This window comes from Hemitrygon akajei, chromosome 10, assembly GCF_048418815.1.
Source record: "Hemitrygon akajei chromosome 10, sHemAka1.3, whole genome shotgun sequence".
Lineage (NCBI taxonomy): Eukaryota > Metazoa > Chordata > Chondrichthyes > Myliobatiformes > Dasyatidae > Hemitrygon > Hemitrygon akajei.
In genome coordinates, this window is record NC_133133.1 from 94,442,262 (window position 1) to 94,463,180 (window position 20,919).

Below are 20,919 nucleotides of genomic sequence, written 5' to 3' on the forward strand. Positions count from 1 at the left end.
AAATGTCAGGTCCAGTCAATCCACACCACAACAGGGGAACTGTCAAGTCCAGACAATCCACACCACAACAGGGGAAATGTCCGGTCCAGTCAATCCAGACCACAACAGGGGAAATGTCAGGTCCTGTCAATCCACACCACAACAGGAGAAATGTCCGGACCAGTCAATTCACACCACAACAGGAGAAATGTCCGGCCCAGTCAATCCACACCACAACAGGAGAAATGTCCGGCCCAGTCAATCCACACCACAACAGGAGAAATGTCCGGCCCAGTCAATCCACACCACAACAGGAGAAATGTCCGGTCCAGTCAATCCAGACCACAACAGGGGAAATGTCAAGTCCAGACAATCCACACCACAACAGGGGAAATGTCAGGTCCTGTCAATCCACACCACAACAGGAGAAATGTCCGGTCCAGTCAATCCAGACCACAACAGGAGAAATGTCAGGTCCAGTCAATCCACACCACAACAGGAGAAATGTCCGGTCCAGTCAATCCAGACCACAACAGGGGAAATGTCAAGTCCAGACAATCCACACCACAACAGGAGAAATGTCCGGTCCAGTCAATCCACACCACAACAGGAGAAATGTACGGTCCAGTCAATCCTGACCACAACAGGGGAAATGTCAAGTCCAGTCAATCCACAACACAACAGGAGAAATGTTCGGTCCAGTCAATCCACACAACAACAGGGGAAATGTCCGGCCCAGTCAATCCACACCACAACAGGAGAAATGTCCAGTCCAGTCAATCCAGACCACAACAGGGGAAATGTCAAGTCCAGACATTCCACACCACAACAGGGGAAATGTCCAGTTCCGTCAATCCACACCACAACAGGGGAAATGTCAAGTCCAGTCAATCCACACCACAACAGGGGAAATGTCAGGTCCAGTCAATCCACACCACAACAGGGGAAATGTCAGGTCCAGTCAATCCACACCACAACAGGAGAAATGTCCGGTCCAGTCAATCCACACCACAACAGGAGAAATGTCAGGTGCAGTCAATCCACACCACAACAGGGGAAATGTCAGGACCAGCAATCCACACCACAACAGGAGAAATGTCAAGTCCAGACAATCCACACCACAACAGGAGAAATGTCAAGTCCAGACAATCCACACCACAACAGGCGAAATGTCAGGACCAGCAATCCACACCACAACAGGTGAAATGTCCGGTCCAGTCAATCCACACCACAACAGGTGAAATGTCCGGACCAGTCAATCCACACCACAACAGGAGAAATGTCAGGTGCAGTCAATCCACACCACAACAGGGGAAATGTCTGGTCCAGGCAATCCACACCACAACAGGAAAAATGTCAGGTGCAGTCAATCCACACCACAACAGGAGAAATGTCCGGTCCAGTCAATCCACACCACAACAGGAGAAATGTCAGGTGCAGTCAATCCACACCACAACAGGAGAAATGTCCGGTCCAGTCAATCCACACCACAACAGGAGAAATGTCAGGTGCAGTCAATCCACACCACAACAGGGGAAATGTCAGGACCAGCAATCCACACCACAACAGGAGAAATGTCAAGTCCAGACAATCCACACCACAACAGGAGAAATGTCAAGTCCAGACAATCCACACCACAACAGGCGAAATGCCAGGACCAGCAATCCACACCACAACAGGTGAAATGTCCGGTCCAGTCAATCCACACCACAACAGGTGAAATGTCCGGACCAGTCAATCCACACCACAACAGGAGAAATGTCCGGTCCAGACAATCCACACCACAACAGGAGAAATGACCGGTCCAGTCAATCCACACCACAACAGGAGAAATGACCGGTCCAGTCAATCCACACCACAACAGGAGAAATGTCAGGTGCAGTCAATCCACACCACAACAGGAGAAATGTCCGGTCCAGTCAATCCACACCACAACAGGAGAAATGTCCGGTCCAATCAATCCACACCACAACAGGAGAAATGTCAGGTCCAGTCAATCCACACCACAACAGGAGAAATGTCCGGTCCAGTCAATCCACACCACAACAGGAGAAATGTCAGGTGCAGTCAATCCACACCACAACAGGGGAAATGTCCGGTCCAGACAATCCACACCACAACAGGAAAAATGTCAGGTGCAGTCAATCCACACCACAACAGGAGAAATGTCCGGTCCAGTCATTCCACACCACAACAGGAGAAATGTCAGGTGCAGTCAATCCACACCACAACAGGGGAAATGTCCGGTCCAGTCAATCCACACCACAACAGGGGAAATGTCAGGTCCAGTCAATCCACACCACAACAGGGGAAATGTCAGGTCCAGTCAATCCACACCACAACAGGGGAAATGTCCGGTCCAGTCAATCCACACCACAACAGGGGAAATGTCCGGTCCAGTCAATCCACACCACAACAGGAGAAATGTCAGGTCCAGTCAATCCACACCACAACAGGAGAAATGTCAGGTGCAGTCAATCCACACCACAACAGGAGATTTGTCCGGTCCAGTCAATCCACACCACAACAGGGGAAATGTCAGGTCCAGTCAATCCACACCACAATAGGGGAAATGTCCGGCCCAGTCAATCCACACCACAACAGGAGAAATGTCAGGTCCAGTCAATCCACACCACAGCAGGGGAAATGTCCGGTACAGTCAATCCACACCACAACAGGGGAAATGTCAAGTCCAGACAATCCACACCACAACAGGAGAAATGTCCGGTCCAGTCAATCCACACCACAACAGGAGAAATGTCAGGTCCAGTCAATCCACACCACAACAGGGGAACTGTCAAGTCCAGACAATCCACACCACAACAGGGGAAATGTCAGGTCCAGTCAATCCACACCACAACAGGGGAAATGTCAGGTCCAGTCAATCCACACCACAACAGGGGAAATGTCCGGCCCAGTCAATCCACACCACAACAGGAGAAATGTCAGGTCCAGTCAATCCACACCACAACAGGGGAACTGTCAAGTTCAGACAATCCACACCACCACAGGGGAACTGTCAAGTCCAGACAATCCACACCACAACAGGGGAAATGTCAGGTCCAGTCAATCCACACCACAACAGGGGAAATGTCAGGTCCAGTCAATCCACACCAGAACAGGAGAAATGTCCGGTCCAGTCAATACACACCACAACAGGAGAAATGTCCGGTCCAGTCAATCCACACCACAACAGGGGAACTGTCAAGTCCAGACAATCCACACCACAACAGGAGAAATGTCAGGTCCAGTCAATACACACCACAACAGGAGAAATGTCAGGTCCAGTCAATCCACACCACAACAGGGGAACTGTCAAGTCCAGACAATCCACACCACAACAGGGGAAATGTCCGGCCCAGTCAATCCACACCACAACAGGAGAAATGTCCGGACCAGTCAATTCACACCACAACAGGAGAAATGTCCGGCCCAGTCAATCCACACCACAACAGGAGAAATGTCCGGTCCAGTCAATCCAGACCACAACAGGGGAAATGTCAGGTCCTGTCAATCCACACCACAACAGGTGAAATGTCCGGACCAGTCAATTCACACCACAACAGGAGAAATGTCCGGCCCAGTCAATCCACACCACAACAGGAGAAATGTCCGGCCCAGTCAATCCACACCACAACAGGAGAAATGTCCGGCCCAGTCAATCCACACCACAACAGGAGAAATGTCCGGTCCAGTCAATCCAGACCACAACAGGGGAAATGTCAAGTCCAGACAATCCACACCACAACAGGGGAAATGTCAGGTCCTGTCAATCCACACCACAACAGGAGAAATGTCCGGTCCAGTCAATCCAGACCACAACAGGAGAAATGTCAGGTCCAGTCAATCCACACCACAACAGGAGAAATGTCCGGTCCAGTCAATCCAGACCACAACAGGGGAAATGTCAAGTCCAGACAATCCACACCACAACAGGAGAAATGTCCGGTCCAGTCAATCCACACCACAACAGGAGAAATGTACGGTCCAGTCAATCCTGACCACAACAGGGGAAATGTCAAGTCCAGTCAATCCACAACACAACAGGAGAAATGTTCGGTCCAGTCAATCCACACAACAACAGGGGAAATGTCCGGCCCAGTCAATCCACACCACAACAGGAGAAATGTCCAGTCCAGTCAATCCAGACCACAACAGGGGAAATGTCAAGTCCAGACATTCCACACCACAACAGGGGAAATGTCCAGTTCAGTCAATCCACACCACAACAGGGGAAATGTCAAGTCCAGTCAATCCACACCACAACAGGGGAAATGTCAGGTCCAGTCAATCCACACCACAACAGGGGAAATGTCAGGTCCAGTCAATCCACACCACAACAGGGGAAATGTCCAGTTCAGTCAATCCACACCACAACAGGGGAAATGTCAAGTCCAGTCAATCCACACAACAACAGGGGAAATGTCAGGTCCAGTCAATCCACACCACAACAGGAGAAATGTGCTGTCCAGACAATCCACACCACAACTGGAGAAATGTCAAGTCCAGACAATCCACACCACAACAGGGGAAATGTCAGGTCCAGTCAATCCACACCACAACAGGGGAAATGTCTGGTCCAGTCAATCCACACCACAACAGGAGAAATGTCCGGTCCAGTCAATCCACACCACAACAGGAGAAATGTCCGGTCCAGTCAATCCACACCACAACAGGAGAAATGTCAGGTGCAGTCAATCCACACCACAACAGGAGAAATGTCCGGTCCAGTCAATCCACACCACAACAGGAGAAATGTCAGGTCCAGTCAATCCACACCACAACAGGAGAAATGTCCGGTGCAGTCAATCCACACCACAACAGGAGAAATGTCAGGTGCAGTCAATCCACACCACAACAGGGGAAATGTCTGGTCCAGACAATCCACACCACAACAGGAAAAATGTCAGGTGCAGTCAATCCACACCACAACAGGAGAAATGTCCGGTCCAGTCAATCCACACCACAACAGGAGAAATGTCAGGTGCAGTCAATCCACACCACAACAGGAGAAATGTCCGGTCCAGTCAATCCACACCACAACAGGAGAAATGTCAGGTGCAGTCAATCCACACCACAACAGGGGAAATGTCAGGACCAGCAATCCACACCACAACAGGAGAAATGTCAAGTCCAGACAATCCACACCACAACAGGAGAAATGTCAAGTCCAGACAATCCACACCACAACAGGCGAAATGTCAGGACCAGCAATCCACACCACAACAGGTGAAATGTCCGGTCCAGTCAATCCACACCACAACAGGTGAAATGTCCGGACCAGTCAATCCACACCACAACAGGAGAAATGTCCGGTCCAGACAATCCACACCACAACAGGAGAAATGACCGGTCCAGTCAATCCACACCACAACAGGAGAAATGACCGGTCCAGTCAATCCACACCACAACAGGAGAAATGTCAGGTGCAGTCAATCCACACCACAACAGGAGAAATGTCCGGTCCAGTCAATCCACACCACAACAGGAGAAATGTCCGGTCCAGTCAATCCACACCACAACAGGAGAAATGTCAGGTCCAGTCAATCCACACCACAACAGGAGAAATGTCCGGTCCAGTCAATCCACACCACAACAGGAGAAATGTCAGGTGCAGTCAATCCACACCACAACAGGGGAAATGTCCGGTCCAGACAATCCACACCACAACAGGAAAAATGTCAGGTGCAGTCAATCCACACCACAACAGGAGAAATGTCCGGTCCAGTCATTCCACACCACAACAGGAGAAATGTCAGGTGCAGTCAATCCACACCACAACAGGGGAAATGTCCGGTCCAGTCAATCCACACCACAACAGGGGAAATGTCAGGTCCAGTCAATCCACACCACAACAGGGGAAATGTCAGGTCCAGTCAATCCACACCACAACAGGGGAAATGTCCGGTCCAGTCAATCCACACCACAACAGGGGAAATGTCCGGTCCAGTCAATCCACACCACAACAGGAGAAATGTCAGGTCCAGTCAATCCACACCACAACAGGAGAAATGTCAGGTGCAGTCAATCCACACCACAACAGGAGATTTGTCCGGTCCAGTCAATCCACACCACAACAGGGGAAATGTCAGGTCCAGTCAATCCACACCACAATAGGGGAAATGTCCGGCCCAGTCAATCCACACCACAACAGGAGAAATGTCAGGTCCAGTCAATCCACACCACAGCAGGGGAAATGTCCGGTACAGTCAATCCACACCACAACAGGGGAAATGTCAAGTCCAGACAATCCACACCACAACAGGAGAAATGTCCGGTCCAGTCAATCCACACCACAACAGGAGAAATGTCAGGTCCAGTCAATCCACACCACAACAGGGGAACTGTCAAGTCCAGACAATCCACACCACAACAGGGGAAATGTCAGGTCCAGTCAATCCACACCACAACAGGGGAAATGTCAGGTCCAGTCAATCCACACCACAACAGGGGAAATGTCCGGCCCAGTCAATCCACACCACAACAGGAGAAATGTCAGGTCCAGTCAATCCACACCACAACAGGGGAACTGTCAAGTCCAGACAATCCACACCACCACAGGGGAACTGTCAAGTCCAGACAATCCACACCACAACAGGGGAAATGTCAGGTCCAGTCAATCCACACCACAACAGGGGAAATGTCAGGTCCAGTCAATCCACACCAGAACAGGAGAAATGTCCGGTCCAGTCAATCCACACCACAACAGGAGAAATGTCAGGTCCAGTCAATCCACACCACAACAGGGGAACTGTCAAGTCCAGACAATCCACACCACAACAAGGGAAATGTCCGGTCCAGTCAATCCACACCACAACAGGAGAAATGTCAGGTCCAGTCAATCCACACCACAACAGGAGAAATGTCCGGTCCAGTCAATCCACACCACAACAGGAGAAATGTCAGGTCCAGTCAATCCACACCACAACAGGGGAACTGTCAAGTCCAGACAATCCACACCACAACAGGGGAAATGTCAGGTCCAGTCAATACACACCACAACAGGAGAAATGTCAGGTCCAGTCAATCCACACCACAACAGGGGAACTGTCAAGTCCAGACAATCCACACCACAACAGGGGAAATGTCAGGTCCAGTCAATCCACACCACAACAGGGGAAATGTCCGGCCCAGTCTATCCACACCACAACAGGGGAAATGTCCGGCCCAGTCTATCCACACCACAACAGGAGAAATGTCAGGTCCAGTCAATCCACAGCACAACAGGGGAACTGTCCGGTCCAGTCAATCCACACCACAACAGGAGAAATGTCAGGTCCAGTCAATCCACACCACAACAGGGGAACTGTCCGGACCAGTCAATCCACACCACAACAGGGGAACTGTCAAGTCCAGTCAATCCACACCACAAATGGGGAAATGTCAAGTCCAGACAATCCACACCACAACAGGGGAAATGTCAGGTCCAGTCAATCCACACCACAACAGGGGAAATGTCTGGTCCAGTCATTCCACACCACAAGAGGGGAAATGTCCGGCCCAGTCAATCCACACCACAACAGGAGAAATGTCAGGTCCAGTCAATCCACACCACAACAGGAGAAATGTCAGGTCCAGACAATCCACACCACAACAGGGGAAATGTCCGGTCCAGTCGATCCACACCACAAGAGGGGAAATGTCCGGCCCAGTCAATCCACACCACAACAGGAGAAATGTCAGGTCCAGTCAATCCACACCACAACAGGAGAAATGTCAAATCCAGACAATCCACACCACAACAGGAGAAATGTCAGGTCCAGTCAATCCACACCACAACAGGAGAAATGTCCGGTCCAGTCAATCCACACCACAACAGGGGAAATGTCCGGTCCAGACAATCCACACCACAACAGGGGAAATGTCTGGTCCAGTCAATCTACACCACAATAGGAGAGAACATCCTCGGTATGTTGTTCTCTCAGCATCCTGGTAGCTGCAAAAGATCATTATTTTTTGACCAAAGGCACAACCTTCTGTTATAAATGTGAGTGAAAAATATTGTTGTAACTGCAATATTACAGTTGCAGTAATATTGCAAAAAATTAGCAAGATTGCCCTCGCCTTGTTATAGTTAGGATCGAGCTACATTGCACCTTGGAACTGGGTTTTCTGTGTGTAACATTTCTAGTTTTCTCTTTATTGACTTACTGACTGTAATTGGAGTTGATACTTCTGTATGTTGATGTTAATTTTGGGTTCAGTATGTCTCCTTGCCCCACTGTCATTACTTTTTGTTAATAATGTTACAGATTTATCTTTTGTTTGCTATTTTCTCTTTAATGTCTGTTAAGTTGGCTTTACTTTGGAGTACTTATGGGCAATATGGAATTATTTCACATATATGAAATCGTCCCTGTGAGATGTATAATGTGGTAGTGTAGTGGGTAGTGCTTGTCACTCTCATTTTCAGCTTCTACCGCTGGCTAGCAGTCTTGTGAAAAGGAGAGCTGAGTGTGTAAGTCTCTCCCTGGCAGTACACAGCCACTCCAACAGCAAGCCTCATGTAGTGCCTCTTCATTGGCGACACATGGAAACTGAACTCCTTTCAGACTCAGGCTGAACTATAGAGGACAGGAGGAGGTCTGGCCTCTGTACAAACAGCACGCAAACCCACCGGTGCGTGGAGAGGCCCTGGTGCTTGTGAACCAGCTATGGGTAAATAGCCCCACTCACTGCCTTGTGAACAGCCTCAGGAGGGACAAAGGCTATGGGAGCAAATCCAGTGTGGAGCCCCAAGGCGGCCGGACGTCATTAAACATCCTTCTGGCAGTTCTTGCAGCCAAGCTGGTGCCAAACATATTGCTTTATAAACTTTCCTTTGGACTCCACTTGTGAGGCTGAGAGGGAGATCTTGGCAACTGGACATCTCAGGATCTCCATACCCTCTGCCCAGGCTTGTGATGATGATCATAACTCATTGTCCTTCGAGACAGATGATGCCAACCAACAACATCTGCAGTTTACTTTATATTTAAACTGAGGATAATTTACGTTACTAGTGTTTAGGGAAATCGCTTCTTTCTCTGTTGTTCCTATTATTCCTTCAAAAGAAGGTTGTTCCACGTGAACAACTCAGAAGCCCCATGGCGATATAGATACCTTCTTCAAAAGCTATGAGATCCATCTTGTTGATGAAGTTGCACCACCGTAAATTACTGTAAATTGGTTTATTGGTATCAGATGCACTGAAAGAGAGTAAAAACTTTGATTTGCATGCCACACACTCAGATCATTTCATCACATCAGTGTACCAAAGTAAAACAAAAGCTGAATGCAGAATTAAAGATTTTTAAAAGTTGTTACTGTCCAAACCTGCCTCAACTACCTCCTCTTGCAACTGATTCCACATAGATACAACTTTGTGTAAAAATTTAACCCTCAGGTTCCTCTTAAATATTTCCACTCTCACTTTGAACTTGTGTCCTCCAGTTCTTGATGCCTGAACTCTGGAATAAAGACTGAGTACACTTGCCCTATATATGCTCCTCATGATTTATACACATCCATAAGATCACTTCCCCGTCTCCTATAGTCTATGCAATAAAGTCAAAGTAAACTTAATATGAAAGTATGTATACATACATGACCGTACACTATCTTGGGGTCCATTTTCTTCTAGGATTTACAGAAAATTAATAGAAACGATAGAATTTATGTAAAACTATATGTAAACAAAGAACCGATGTCCAAAAGAAAGCAAATTGTGCAAAAATTAACAAGTTTAAAAATTACTGAGAACTTAAATTGCAGAATTCTTGAAAGTGAGTTGATTGTGAAATCAGTTCAATGTTGTGGTGAGGGAAGTCATCTATGCTGATCAGGGGCCTGATAGTTATAGGGTATCAGGTGTTCCTGACCATTGGTTATAGGGTACCAGCTGTTCCTGACCATTGGTTATAGGGTACCAGCTCTTCCTGATGGCTGGTTATAGGGTACCAGCTGTTCCTGACCGATGGTTATCGGGTACCAGCTGTTCCTGACCGATGGTTATAGGGTACCAGCTGTTCCTGACTCGATGGTTATCAGGTACCAGCAGTTCCTGACCGATGGTTATAGGATACCAGCTGTTCCTGACCAATGGTTATCAGGTACCAGCTGTTCCTGACCAATGGTTATAGAATACCAGCTGTTCCTGACTCGACGGTTATCAGGTACCAGCAGTTCCTGACCAATGGTTATTGGGTCCCAGCTGTTCCTAAACCAATGGTTATCAGGTACCAGCTGTTCCTGACCGACGGTTATCAGGTACCAGCTGTTCCTGAACAATGGTTATAGGGTACCAGCGGTTCCAGACTCGATGGTTATCAGGTACCAGCTGTTCCTGACCGATGGTTATAGGGTGCCAGCTGTTCCTGAATTGATGGTTATCAGGTACCAGCTGTTCCTGACTGATGGTTATAGGGTACCAGCTGTTCCTGACCGATGGTTATAGGGTACCAGCTGTTCCTCACTGATGGTTATCAGGTACCAGCTGTTCCTCACTGATGGTTATTGGGTACCAGCTGTTCCTGACTCGATGGTTATTGGGTACCAGCTGTTCCTGACTCGATGGTTATAGGGTGCCAGCTCTTCCTGACGGCTGGTTATAGCGTGCAAACTGTTCCGGACTGATGGTTATAGGATACCAGCTGTTCCTGACCGATGGTTAAAGGGTGCCAGCTGTTCCTAAACCAATGGTTATAGGGTACCAGCTGTTCCTGACCGATGGTTATAGGGTACCAGCTGTTCCTGACTGATGGTTATAGGGTATCAGCTGTTCCTGACCGTTGGTTATAGGGTACCAGCTGTTCCTAAACCAATGGTTATAGGGTACCAGCTATTCCTGACCGTTGGTTATAGGGTACCAGCTCTTTCTGACCGATGGTCATAGGGTACCAAGTGTTCCTGACCGATTGTTATAGGGTACCAGCTGTTCCTGCCCCGATGGTTATAGGGTGCCAGCTGTTCCTGACTGATGGTTATAGGGTACCAGCTGTTCCTGACCAATGGTTATAGGGTACCAGCTTTTCCTGACCGTTGGTTATAGGGTACCAGCTGTTCCTGACCGATGTTTATAGGGTACCAGCTGTTCCTAGCCTGATGGACTGGGCTTATGCACCACCATTTGTCAATTTTTTTTCATTCCTGGGCAGAGGAATTTCCATACCAGGCCATGATGCATCTAATCAGAATACTCAGCACTGTGCATCTAAAGAAGTTTGTCAAAGCTTTAGATTACATGCCAGATCTATGCAAAGTTCTATGAAAGTAGAGGCACTGTTGTGTCTTCTTTGTGGTCCTAGTCTGTCCAATCTCTCTCTATAATTCTGTGCTTCAAGTCCTGGCAGCATCTTGTAATTTTTTATGCAATCTTTCCATTTTAGTAACATATTTTCTATCATAGGATGACCAAAGCTGAACATTATACTCCTAATGCGGCTTCACCATCGTTCTCAGCAGCTGTACCATACCTCCCCAATTTTACATTCAATGCCTTGGCAAATGAAGTCCAGCATGCCAAATGCTTTCTTCTTCCCCTGTCGACCTGTGACTCCACTTACAGTGAACCATATACTTGTTCTGCAAGGTCTCTCTTTTCTAAAGCACTTCCCATGCCTCTGCCATTTACTGTGAAAATCCAAATTACAACACCTCATAATGAAAGTCCATTTTGCTGTTCCTTGGCTCACTTACTCAGCTGATGAAGATCTCTTTGTCATATTTGCTAATCATACTCATGGTCCACTACATGATCTATTTTAGTGTCATCTATAGATGATAGATCTCGATGGAGTCAGCACCAATGTCTGAGGCACATGACAAGTTATGGGTCTCCCAGTCCAAGAAACAACCTTCTACCATCACGCTCTGCTTTCAATATTGTTGTAGCCAATTAGCCAGCTCTCCCTGGGTTCCATGGAACCTTCCATGTGGAACCTTATAAATGGCCTTACTGAAGTCCTTGTCTACTCATTAACTCTGGGGATGTTCTCCATTAAAGTATGACAGCAACAAATTTAGATTGAATGTGTAAACTGAACATTTCTAAAGTTCTATTCAGCAGAGCTTACTCAAGTGTTCAAGGAATTTTAAACCTAACTAATGTGCACATGAGTGGAGCTTCCCAACATCTCACAAATTGTAGCCATACCACATATTGAACTGGACAGGAAATAGAAGTTGACGAACTGAAATACCGACTGTTCATTTCCTTCTACAGATGCTGTCTGATCCATTGGGTTCTTCAGGCACTTTGTCTGTTGCTCTATCTCCTCAATTGTCCATTGTTTGCATATATGGCTCTTACATTAAGGCTCTTACATTTAAGTTTAGGATATTAATATACGCATTTTGTTCACTTCGTTAAGAATCTGATTACATCTGATAAAACAGGAAAAGATTCTAAAGTTAGTTTTAGATTCTGAAGCTTTCTAAAGTTAGTTTTAGTTATTTAGAGTGGATACATTGTGATTATGAATGTGCTTACTTTTTTGAGAGGGAAAACCCCAGTCTTCAGAGACCAATCCGACTATCACTGTTAACTGTATCAAGAATGTTCTTAAAGCACTTTCAAAATACTTCAAATGATATCATCATTCATCGATAGAAAAAAAAAGCTTTGAACACAAATAGCAAATGGAAACTAGGGCTTTGTCTGTCTTTTAATTGCATCCATAATGGAAATTTGTCGCCTTGATATTCATTATTTGCTCAATATAATGTTAATAGAGATATAAACATATAACAATTACAGCACGGAAACAGGCCATCTTGGCCCTTCTAGTCTGTGCCGAACGCTTACTCTCACCTAGTCCCATCTACCTGCACTCAGCCCATAGCCCTCCATTCCTTTCCTGTCCATATACCTATCCATTTTTAAAAAAAATGATAATATCGAACCTGTCTCTACCACTTCTACTGGAAGCTCATTCCACACAGCTACCACTCTCTGAGTAAACAAGTTCCCCCTCACGTTACCTCTAAATTTTTGCCCCTTAACTTTCAACTCATGTCCTTTTGTTTGAATCTCCCCTGAAAGCCTATCCACGTCAACTCTATCTATCCCCCTCATAATTTTAAATACCTCTATCAAGTCTCACCTCAACCTTCTACACTCCAAAGAATAAAGACCTAACTTGTTAAATCTTTCTCTGTAACTTAGGTGCTGATACCCAGGTAACATTCTAGTAACTCTCCTCTGTACTCTCTCTACTTTGTTGACATCTTTCCTCTAATTCGGTGACCAGAACTGTACACAATACTCCAATTTGGCCTTACCAATGCCTTGTGCAATTTTAACATTACATCCCAACTCCTATACTCAATGCTCTGATTTATAAAGGCCAGCATACCAAAAGCTTTTTTTTACCACCCTATCCACATCAGATTCCACCTTCAGGGAACTATGCACCATTATTCCTAGATCACTCTGTTCTACTGCATTCCTCAATGCCCTACCATTTACCATGTACTTTACTTTATTGTCACCAAACAATTGATACTAGAGCATACAATCATCACAGCGATATTTGATTCTGTGCTTCGCGCTTCCTGGAGTACAAATCAAAGTAAATATAATAAAAATTTAAATTATAAATCATAATTAGAAAATAGAAAAGGGAAAGTAAGGTAGTGCAAGTCGGGTCCGGATATTTGGAAGTTACGGCCCAGATCTGGGTCAGGATCCGTTCAGCAGTCTTATCACAGTTGGAAAGAAGCTGTTCCCAAATCTGGCCTTACGAATCTTCAAGCTCCTGAACCTTCTCCCGGAGGGAAGAGGGACAAAAAGTGTGTTGGCTGGGTGGGTCGTGTCCTTGATTATCCTGGCAGCACTGCTCTGACAGCGTGTGGTGTAAAGTGAGTCCAAGAATGGAAGATTGGTTTGTGTGATGTGCTGGACTATGTTCACAAGCTTCTGCAGCTTCTTCCGGTCTTGGACAGGACAACTTCCATACCAGGTTGTGATGCACCCTAGAAGAATGCTTTCTATGGTGCATCTATAAAAATTTGTGAGAGTTTTAGGGGACAGGCCAGATTTCTTCAGCTTTCTCAGGAAGTAAAAGCGCTGGTGGGCCTTCTTGGCAATGGACTCTGCTTGGTTAGACCAAGTCAGGTCATTTGTGATATTCACCCCGAGGAACTTAAAGCTTTTGACCTGTCCACCTGCACACCACCAATGTAGATGGGGTTGTGCGGTCTGCTACTCCTTCTGAAGTCAACAACCAATTCCTTCATCTTGCTGACATTGAGGGATAGGTTATTGTCTTCACACCATGCCACCAGGTTCTTAATTTCCTCTCTGTACTCAGACTCATCATTACCCAAGATACGGCCTACAATTGTGGTGTCATCAGCAAACTTATATATTGAGTTCGATGGAAACTTGGCTACACAATCACGGGTGTACAGTGAGTACAGCAGGGGGCTGAGTACATGGCCTTGTGGGGCACCTGTGCTCAGAGTGATTGTATAGGAGAGCTTATCCCCGATCTTTACAGCCTGGGTCCTGTCTGTGAGGAAGTTGAAGATCCAGCTGAAGATCTGAGTGCTAAGACCCATGTTCCGGAGCTCAGGAATCAGTTTATTTGGAATGATGGTATTAAAGGCAGAGCTGTAGTCAATGAAAAGGAGCCTTACATATGCGTCTTTATTCTCCAGGTGTTCTAAGGAGGAATGTAGTGCCAGAGAGATGGCATCTGCCATTGACCTGTTGTTCCAGTAGGCAAATTGCAAAGCGTTGAGGTTGACCGGTAGGCTATGGTCTATGTATGCCATAACCAATTGAACAAAGCACTTCATAGCAATTGATGTCAGAACCACAGGTCGATAGTCATTCAGGCATGCCACCTTGCCTTTCTTCGGCACTGGGATTATCACTGCTTTCTTAAAACATGAGGGGATCTTAGACTGAAGCAAGGTGCAGTTGAAGATGTCAGCAAACACTCCAGCTAGCTCGCTTACACAGGCCCGGAGAACCCCTCCCGGGACACCATCTGGGGCCGTCGTCTTCCTTGGATTTATCTTCAGGAAGGCTCTTCTAACATCTTCCTCGATGACGGTGAATCTTGATGCCACCAGGTCTGTTTCATCTTGTGTAGAATACGTTAAATTCATCAGGAAGAGAAGCGCTACAGTTATTGATATTCCCAGCCTTTTCTTTGCTCCCAGTGATCTCATTTAGACTCTGCCACAGTCTACTGGTATCCCTCTGGTTAGTCTGAGCTTCCAACTTGGCTCGATATTGCCTCTTGGCGCCCTTAATGGTTTTCCGGAGTTCATGCCTGGATTCCGTGTAGCGACTGGTATGCCCAGACCTAAATGCTGCAGCTCTAGCCTTCAAAAGGGACAGGACCTCATAGTTCATCCAAGGTTTCCGGTTAGGGAATACCTGGATCATCTTGCGAGACACACAGTCCTCTGTGCATTTCCAGATAAAGTCTGTGACAGCTGAGGCTAACTCATCGAGGTTAGCTGCCGAGTCCTTGAATACTCACCAGTCCACTGATTCAAAGCAGTCACGGAGGACCTCATCTGTATCCTCTGTCCAATGCGACACCACGTTTGACACTGTGTACCTCCCGCTTCAGTTTCTGTTTGTAAGCTGGAAGGAGAAGAAGGATGGTCCGATTTTCTGAAGTGAGGTCGTGGGACGGAACGGTAGGCACCCTTGACTGCTGTGTAGCAGTGGTCAAGTATATTTGGGCCTCTAGTGGAGCAGGAGACGTGTTGGTGTAACTTCGGCAGTGCTTTTCTGAGGTTGGTCTGGTTAAAGTCCCCGGCTGTAATGAGCAAAGCCTCCGGATACCTGGTCTCAAGTTCACTGATGTTAGCATACAGTGTATTCACAGCACACTCCACGTCCGCCTGGGGGGGAATGTAGACCACTGTCAGTATGAGCGAGGTGAATTCCCGTGGCAGATAATAGGGACGACACTTCACCAACTTTCCAGGTCTGGACTGCAGGAGCTTGTCAGTGCCACTGTGTCCAAGCAACACGCAGTGTTGATCAGTATGTTCTGTTTTGATTAGTCCTACCAAAATGTAGCACCTCACACTTATGCATATGGATTTTACTGTGATTTAATGTCAATAGAGTTATGTGTATGGATATTACTGTTATTTATTGTCAATAGAGATATGTGTATGGATATTACTGTGATTTTATGTCAATGGCCAGTGCATTGGGATACCCACTACTGATGTGATGAAGGTGACAATCCTCCTTTTGTTGAACATTTTCTTGTAAAAGGACACACAGTGCAGCTGAGTTTATTCAGTATTTTGCACAATGAGGATTAGTTAATTTGCTGCTGATTCAGAAAGTGAAAAGATTTCTCTCTTTCTTCAATCGTCACAGGGCATGACAATTAAACCATTGGTTGAGTTGCTGGAAGTTAAAAGAACAAGCCAATCCCCTCCCACAGTCAGTGAGCAAATTCACATTCGGGTAAGTTTAAACCCTTGAGGAGCAGCCAGTCATGGTGTTACTGCAATCCTGCAATTATGGTGCCATGTTTTTTTGCAATGTATACAGTTGGCCCTCCTTATCCGCGGGTTCTGCATGTGCGGATTCAACTAACCGTGCATCGGGAAAACCCGGAATTTTTCTCTCCAGCACTGTACAGACTTTTTTTTTCTTGTCATTATTCCCTAAACAATACAGTATAACAACTATTTACATAGCATTTACATTGTATTAGGTATTATAAGTAATCTAGAAATGATTTAAAGTATACGGGAGGATGTGCGTAGGTTACCGTGGATCGGGAATCAAAAAAAAAACGTAAGTTCTCTAAGTTGGAACAGGTACATCCGGTATTATTTAGCGTCAGTTAGTTAAACGTTTGTCTTAGTATATAGTAGTGGTCACCAACCTTTTTAAGCCCAAGATCCCCTACCTCCACCGTAGTGAAAGGCAAGATCGACCTACTAAATCACTCAGAGAAAAAGCAGCTCAGATTGCACTTCCAACTTGAGGCCCTTTATTTGGGCTAATTGCATTTTAATTACATAGAATGCTTTTGTCAAACTTTCAAATTAACTTTACCAAGTAAACACTGTAACTAGCATATCAAACAGGCCATAACGCCTTGAATAAGCGGTGCTGAAGCACTTTTGCTGGAATCAAGTTTATCAGTTTGACCACCAGTGTTATTACATGAGAAAAGTCCACGAACTTCCCAGCCAAGGCCTGCTGATGAATCACACAGTGATAATCCAGGAAGTCGGGAAAATCAGGGTCATTACGGTACAGTGCTATAAAAACCAACGCGCACACCGTGCACTGCTATGGCCCCATCAGTAATAATTGCCACCAGTTTATGAATGGGGATGTCATTTTCATGAACATTTTTTTAAAACTCATTGTAAATATCCTCACCTCTTGTTCTCTCCTTTAAGTGCAAAAGAGTGAGGAAGTCCTCTTTTGTTGTAAAGCCCTGGAAAGCCATTCTGACAAATACAACAAGCTGAGCTGTTTGCATTACATCCAGGGATTCATCAAACTGCCATGAAAAATATTCACAGAATGACAAGTCCTTTAACACTGTCAATCCACGTCCTCTGAGCAGCATGTTTGCTTTGCCTTCAACCCCAATTTCAGCTCCTCAACCTTCCTGGTATTGGTAAACTGTTACTGAGACACTAGTATAAGTTTCAGGGGTACGCAAGCTAATGACACCACTGTTTTTGTTTCCAATTTCTTGTACATTTGGGTAATGTTGGAATTTAAAGGGGGAGAAGGGTTGTAATGTGAGTATTGTAAAGATAAGTTAATACCAATTAAGATAATGGTAATATAGCAATACTCCTGCTACGGAAAACTGTTTGTAAAGAGAGATTGTTTCCGGGGTTGCAGGGTTTTCCTTCCAGTCTTTTCTGCCTGGTGCGGATCAGTGAAAACCTCGGTATGTGAATATCGGTTTACCGTCCTAGATAAAGTTGTTCCTTTTGGGCATGAAGTTGTTGGGTGGTCCTTTTTCAAAGTAGAAGTTACTACATATTTGCATCAAAAGGTTTATCAGGCATAATGTATTTCTGTATTTATTTTTCATTCTTTTTCGAGATCTACCGGGAAAGTCTCAAAGATCGACCGGTCGATCGTGATCAACTGGTTGGCAACCACTAGTATATAGTATATATTTTACCTTTCTATGCATATCAAACAGTTAAGGAGCATATGTCTTTCAATAATTAAACCACTGCGTTGCTTAGCAATAATTGTAGCTTTCATCGGGGTAGGACCTTCACATGCTCCATTATTCTTACTTTATCCTTTAAAATTGTTCCAATTGTTGACTGACTGTAGACTAACACTTCACCAATGACCAATGCCATTTCATCTCTTTCTGATCGCTTTATTATTTTCACTTTATTTTCAATCGTGATCGTTTTCCAGAACAGAAACACAGCCGACAGTGGGTCCCGAGCTCCTCCGGGTCCTAAAGTCCACTGCACTGAGACAGGTTAAGTAAGGTCTGGAGCTCCACCGGGTCCTAAAGTCCACTGACTTGAGCATCCACGGGGGCTCCCAGAACCAATCCCCCATGGATAAGGAGGGCCGACTGTACTATAATCTAACATTGCATTTCAGTCGATTTATATATGTTACACACTGCTAATTGTTTGGTATGATATAATTATTATGAGCTCTATACAGTTATAAAGGATAGAGCACTAGAACACAGAAGCAAATCATTTCTGTGCTGGCCTGGTTTTCTGCCTAGGCTCAACTACCTGCATCTGCAGCATAGCCCTACGCACCTCTCTTATCACTGAACCTATTCAAAGTTCTCTTAAATTTTACAATTAAACCTGCATCTACCACTTCTGTTGGCAGCTCACTCCACTCTCACACCAGTCTCGGAATAAAGTAGTGTTCTCTCAGATTCCCCTTAAATATTTCACCTTTCACCCTAAATGTGTGACCTCTAGATCTGGTCTAACCAAACTTACATGCATTCACCTTATCTATACACGCCATTATTTTGTGTAGCCTTATCAAATCTCCCCTCTAGATCTCCCTGAACAATAGGAAAGCTCAACTGTAAAACTGAAGAGCAGTTTGGATAGGTACCTACACAAGAGGATATGGTCTGGATACAGGTAGTTGATTAACACGGATAAAGGATTGGCTGACTGGCAAAAATCACAGTGGAAATAAAGGGGGCCTTTACTAGTTGGCTGCTGGTGACTAGTGGCGTTCCACATGAGTTAGTGTTGGGTCCGCTTCTTTTCAGATTATATGTCAATAATCTGGAGGACGGAATTGGTGCCTTTGTGGCCGATTTGTGGATGATACAAAGATAGGTGAGGGGATGCTGTAGTATTGAGGAAGCTGGGAGTCTACAGAAGGACTTTGACAGATTGGGAGAGTTGGTGGTAAAGAAGGAAAATGCAATGTTAGCAGAAGGACTAGAATATATAAACAATGATGTAATGCCGGGACTATATAAGGCATTTGTCAATTAAGGATTATGGGGAAAAGGCAGGTAGGTGGAGATGAGTCCATGGCCAGATCAGCCATGATTTTATTGAATGGCAGAGCAGGCTCAATGGGCTAGATGGCCTACTCCTATTTCTTACGTTCTTATGTCCATATGTCAGACCGTACTTGGAGTATTGTTAGCAGTTTTGGTCTCCTTATCTAAGAAAAGATGTGCTGGCATTGGAGAGGGTCCAGAGGAGGTTCAGAAGAATGATCTCAGGGTTAATGTATGAGGAGTGTTTGGTGGCTCATGGCATGTACTAACTGGAGTGTAAAAGACTGTAGGGGGTTCTCATTTAAACCTATCGAATATTGAAAAGCTTAAACAGAGTGGATATGCAGTAGCTGTTTCTATAGTTCGGGAGTTAGGGCCCAGAGGGTGCAGTCTCAGAATAGAATGATATTACTTTAGAACAGATAGCAGGAATTACTTTAGACAAAGGGTGGTGAATCTGTGGAACTGATTGCCACAGATGGCTGTAGAGGCCAATTCATTGGGTATATTTAAAGCAAAGGTGGATAGATTCTTGACTAGTAAAGGAATCTAAATTACAGGGACAAGGCAGGAAAGTGGGGTTGAAAGGGATAATAAATCACAGTTGGCTCCTTAATGTGTCATGGTATTGTAGCGGTTAACACAACACTATTACGGCTTGGGCCGCTCTGGTGTTTGGAGTTCAATTTCCTGTGAGGCTTCACTGTAGAATGTGTAAGTTTTCTCCGGGTGCTCTGATTTCCTCCCACAGTCCAGAGACATTCCAGGTAAATCGGTCTTGTAAATGCACCATGATTGGGTTAGGGTTAATCTGGATTGTCGAGGGTTGCTGGGGTAATATGCGTCGAAGGGTCAAAGGGCCTAATCAGCACTGTATTGCTATATAATTAAATCACCCTCCCACATTAAATGGCAGAACACACTCGATGGGCTGAAAGACCTAATTATGCTCCTATGCTACGTAACTTCCCAACTCCTCTACTCAGTACTTTCATTTATAAAGGTCCATGTGCCAAAAGATCCCTTTATGACTTTATCTACCTGTGGAATTATGCATCTGTATTTTTAGATGTTCTACCACACACTTCAGTGTCCTACCGCTCTCTGTGTAAATCTTACCCTAGCTCATCCTCCCAAAGTGTAACACCTCACACTTGTCTGCATTAAATTCCATCTGCCACTTTTCAGCCATGTTCCCAGCTGGTCCAGATCTCTTTGAAATCTTTGATAGCTTTCCTCACTTTCCACTATGCTGCCAATCTTGGTGTCATCTGCAAATTTGCTGATCCAATTCACCACATTATCATCTAACTCATTAATGTATAGTAATGCGAGAAAATTTGGGAACCCTGTCGAATTTTCTCTATTTCTACATAAACATGACCTAAAATGTGATCAAATCTTCACATGTCCTAAAACTAGATAAAGGAACCCAATTAAATAAAAATCACAAAAAGTACATCTGCTCTTTTATTTA

The 20,919-nt window shown here is 45.4% G+C and overlaps 1 protein-coding gene across 4 annotated transcripts in view; it reads left to right on the forward strand.

Moving 5' to 3' along the window:
- LOC140734547 (sodium/hydrogen exchanger 2-like) overlaps nt 1-20,919 on the forward strand; it is a 573,522-nt gene that overhangs the window by 451,263 nt on the left and 101,340 nt on the right. For all 4 annotated transcript variants that reach the window (XM_073058669.1, XM_073058670.1, XM_073058671.1 and 1 more), the window contains exon 6: nt 16,319-16,408. In XM_073058669.1, the coding sequence (XP_072914770.1) occupies nt 16,319-16,408 (90 nt within the window). The remainder of the gene's footprint in view (nt 1-16,318; nt 16,409-20,919) is intronic.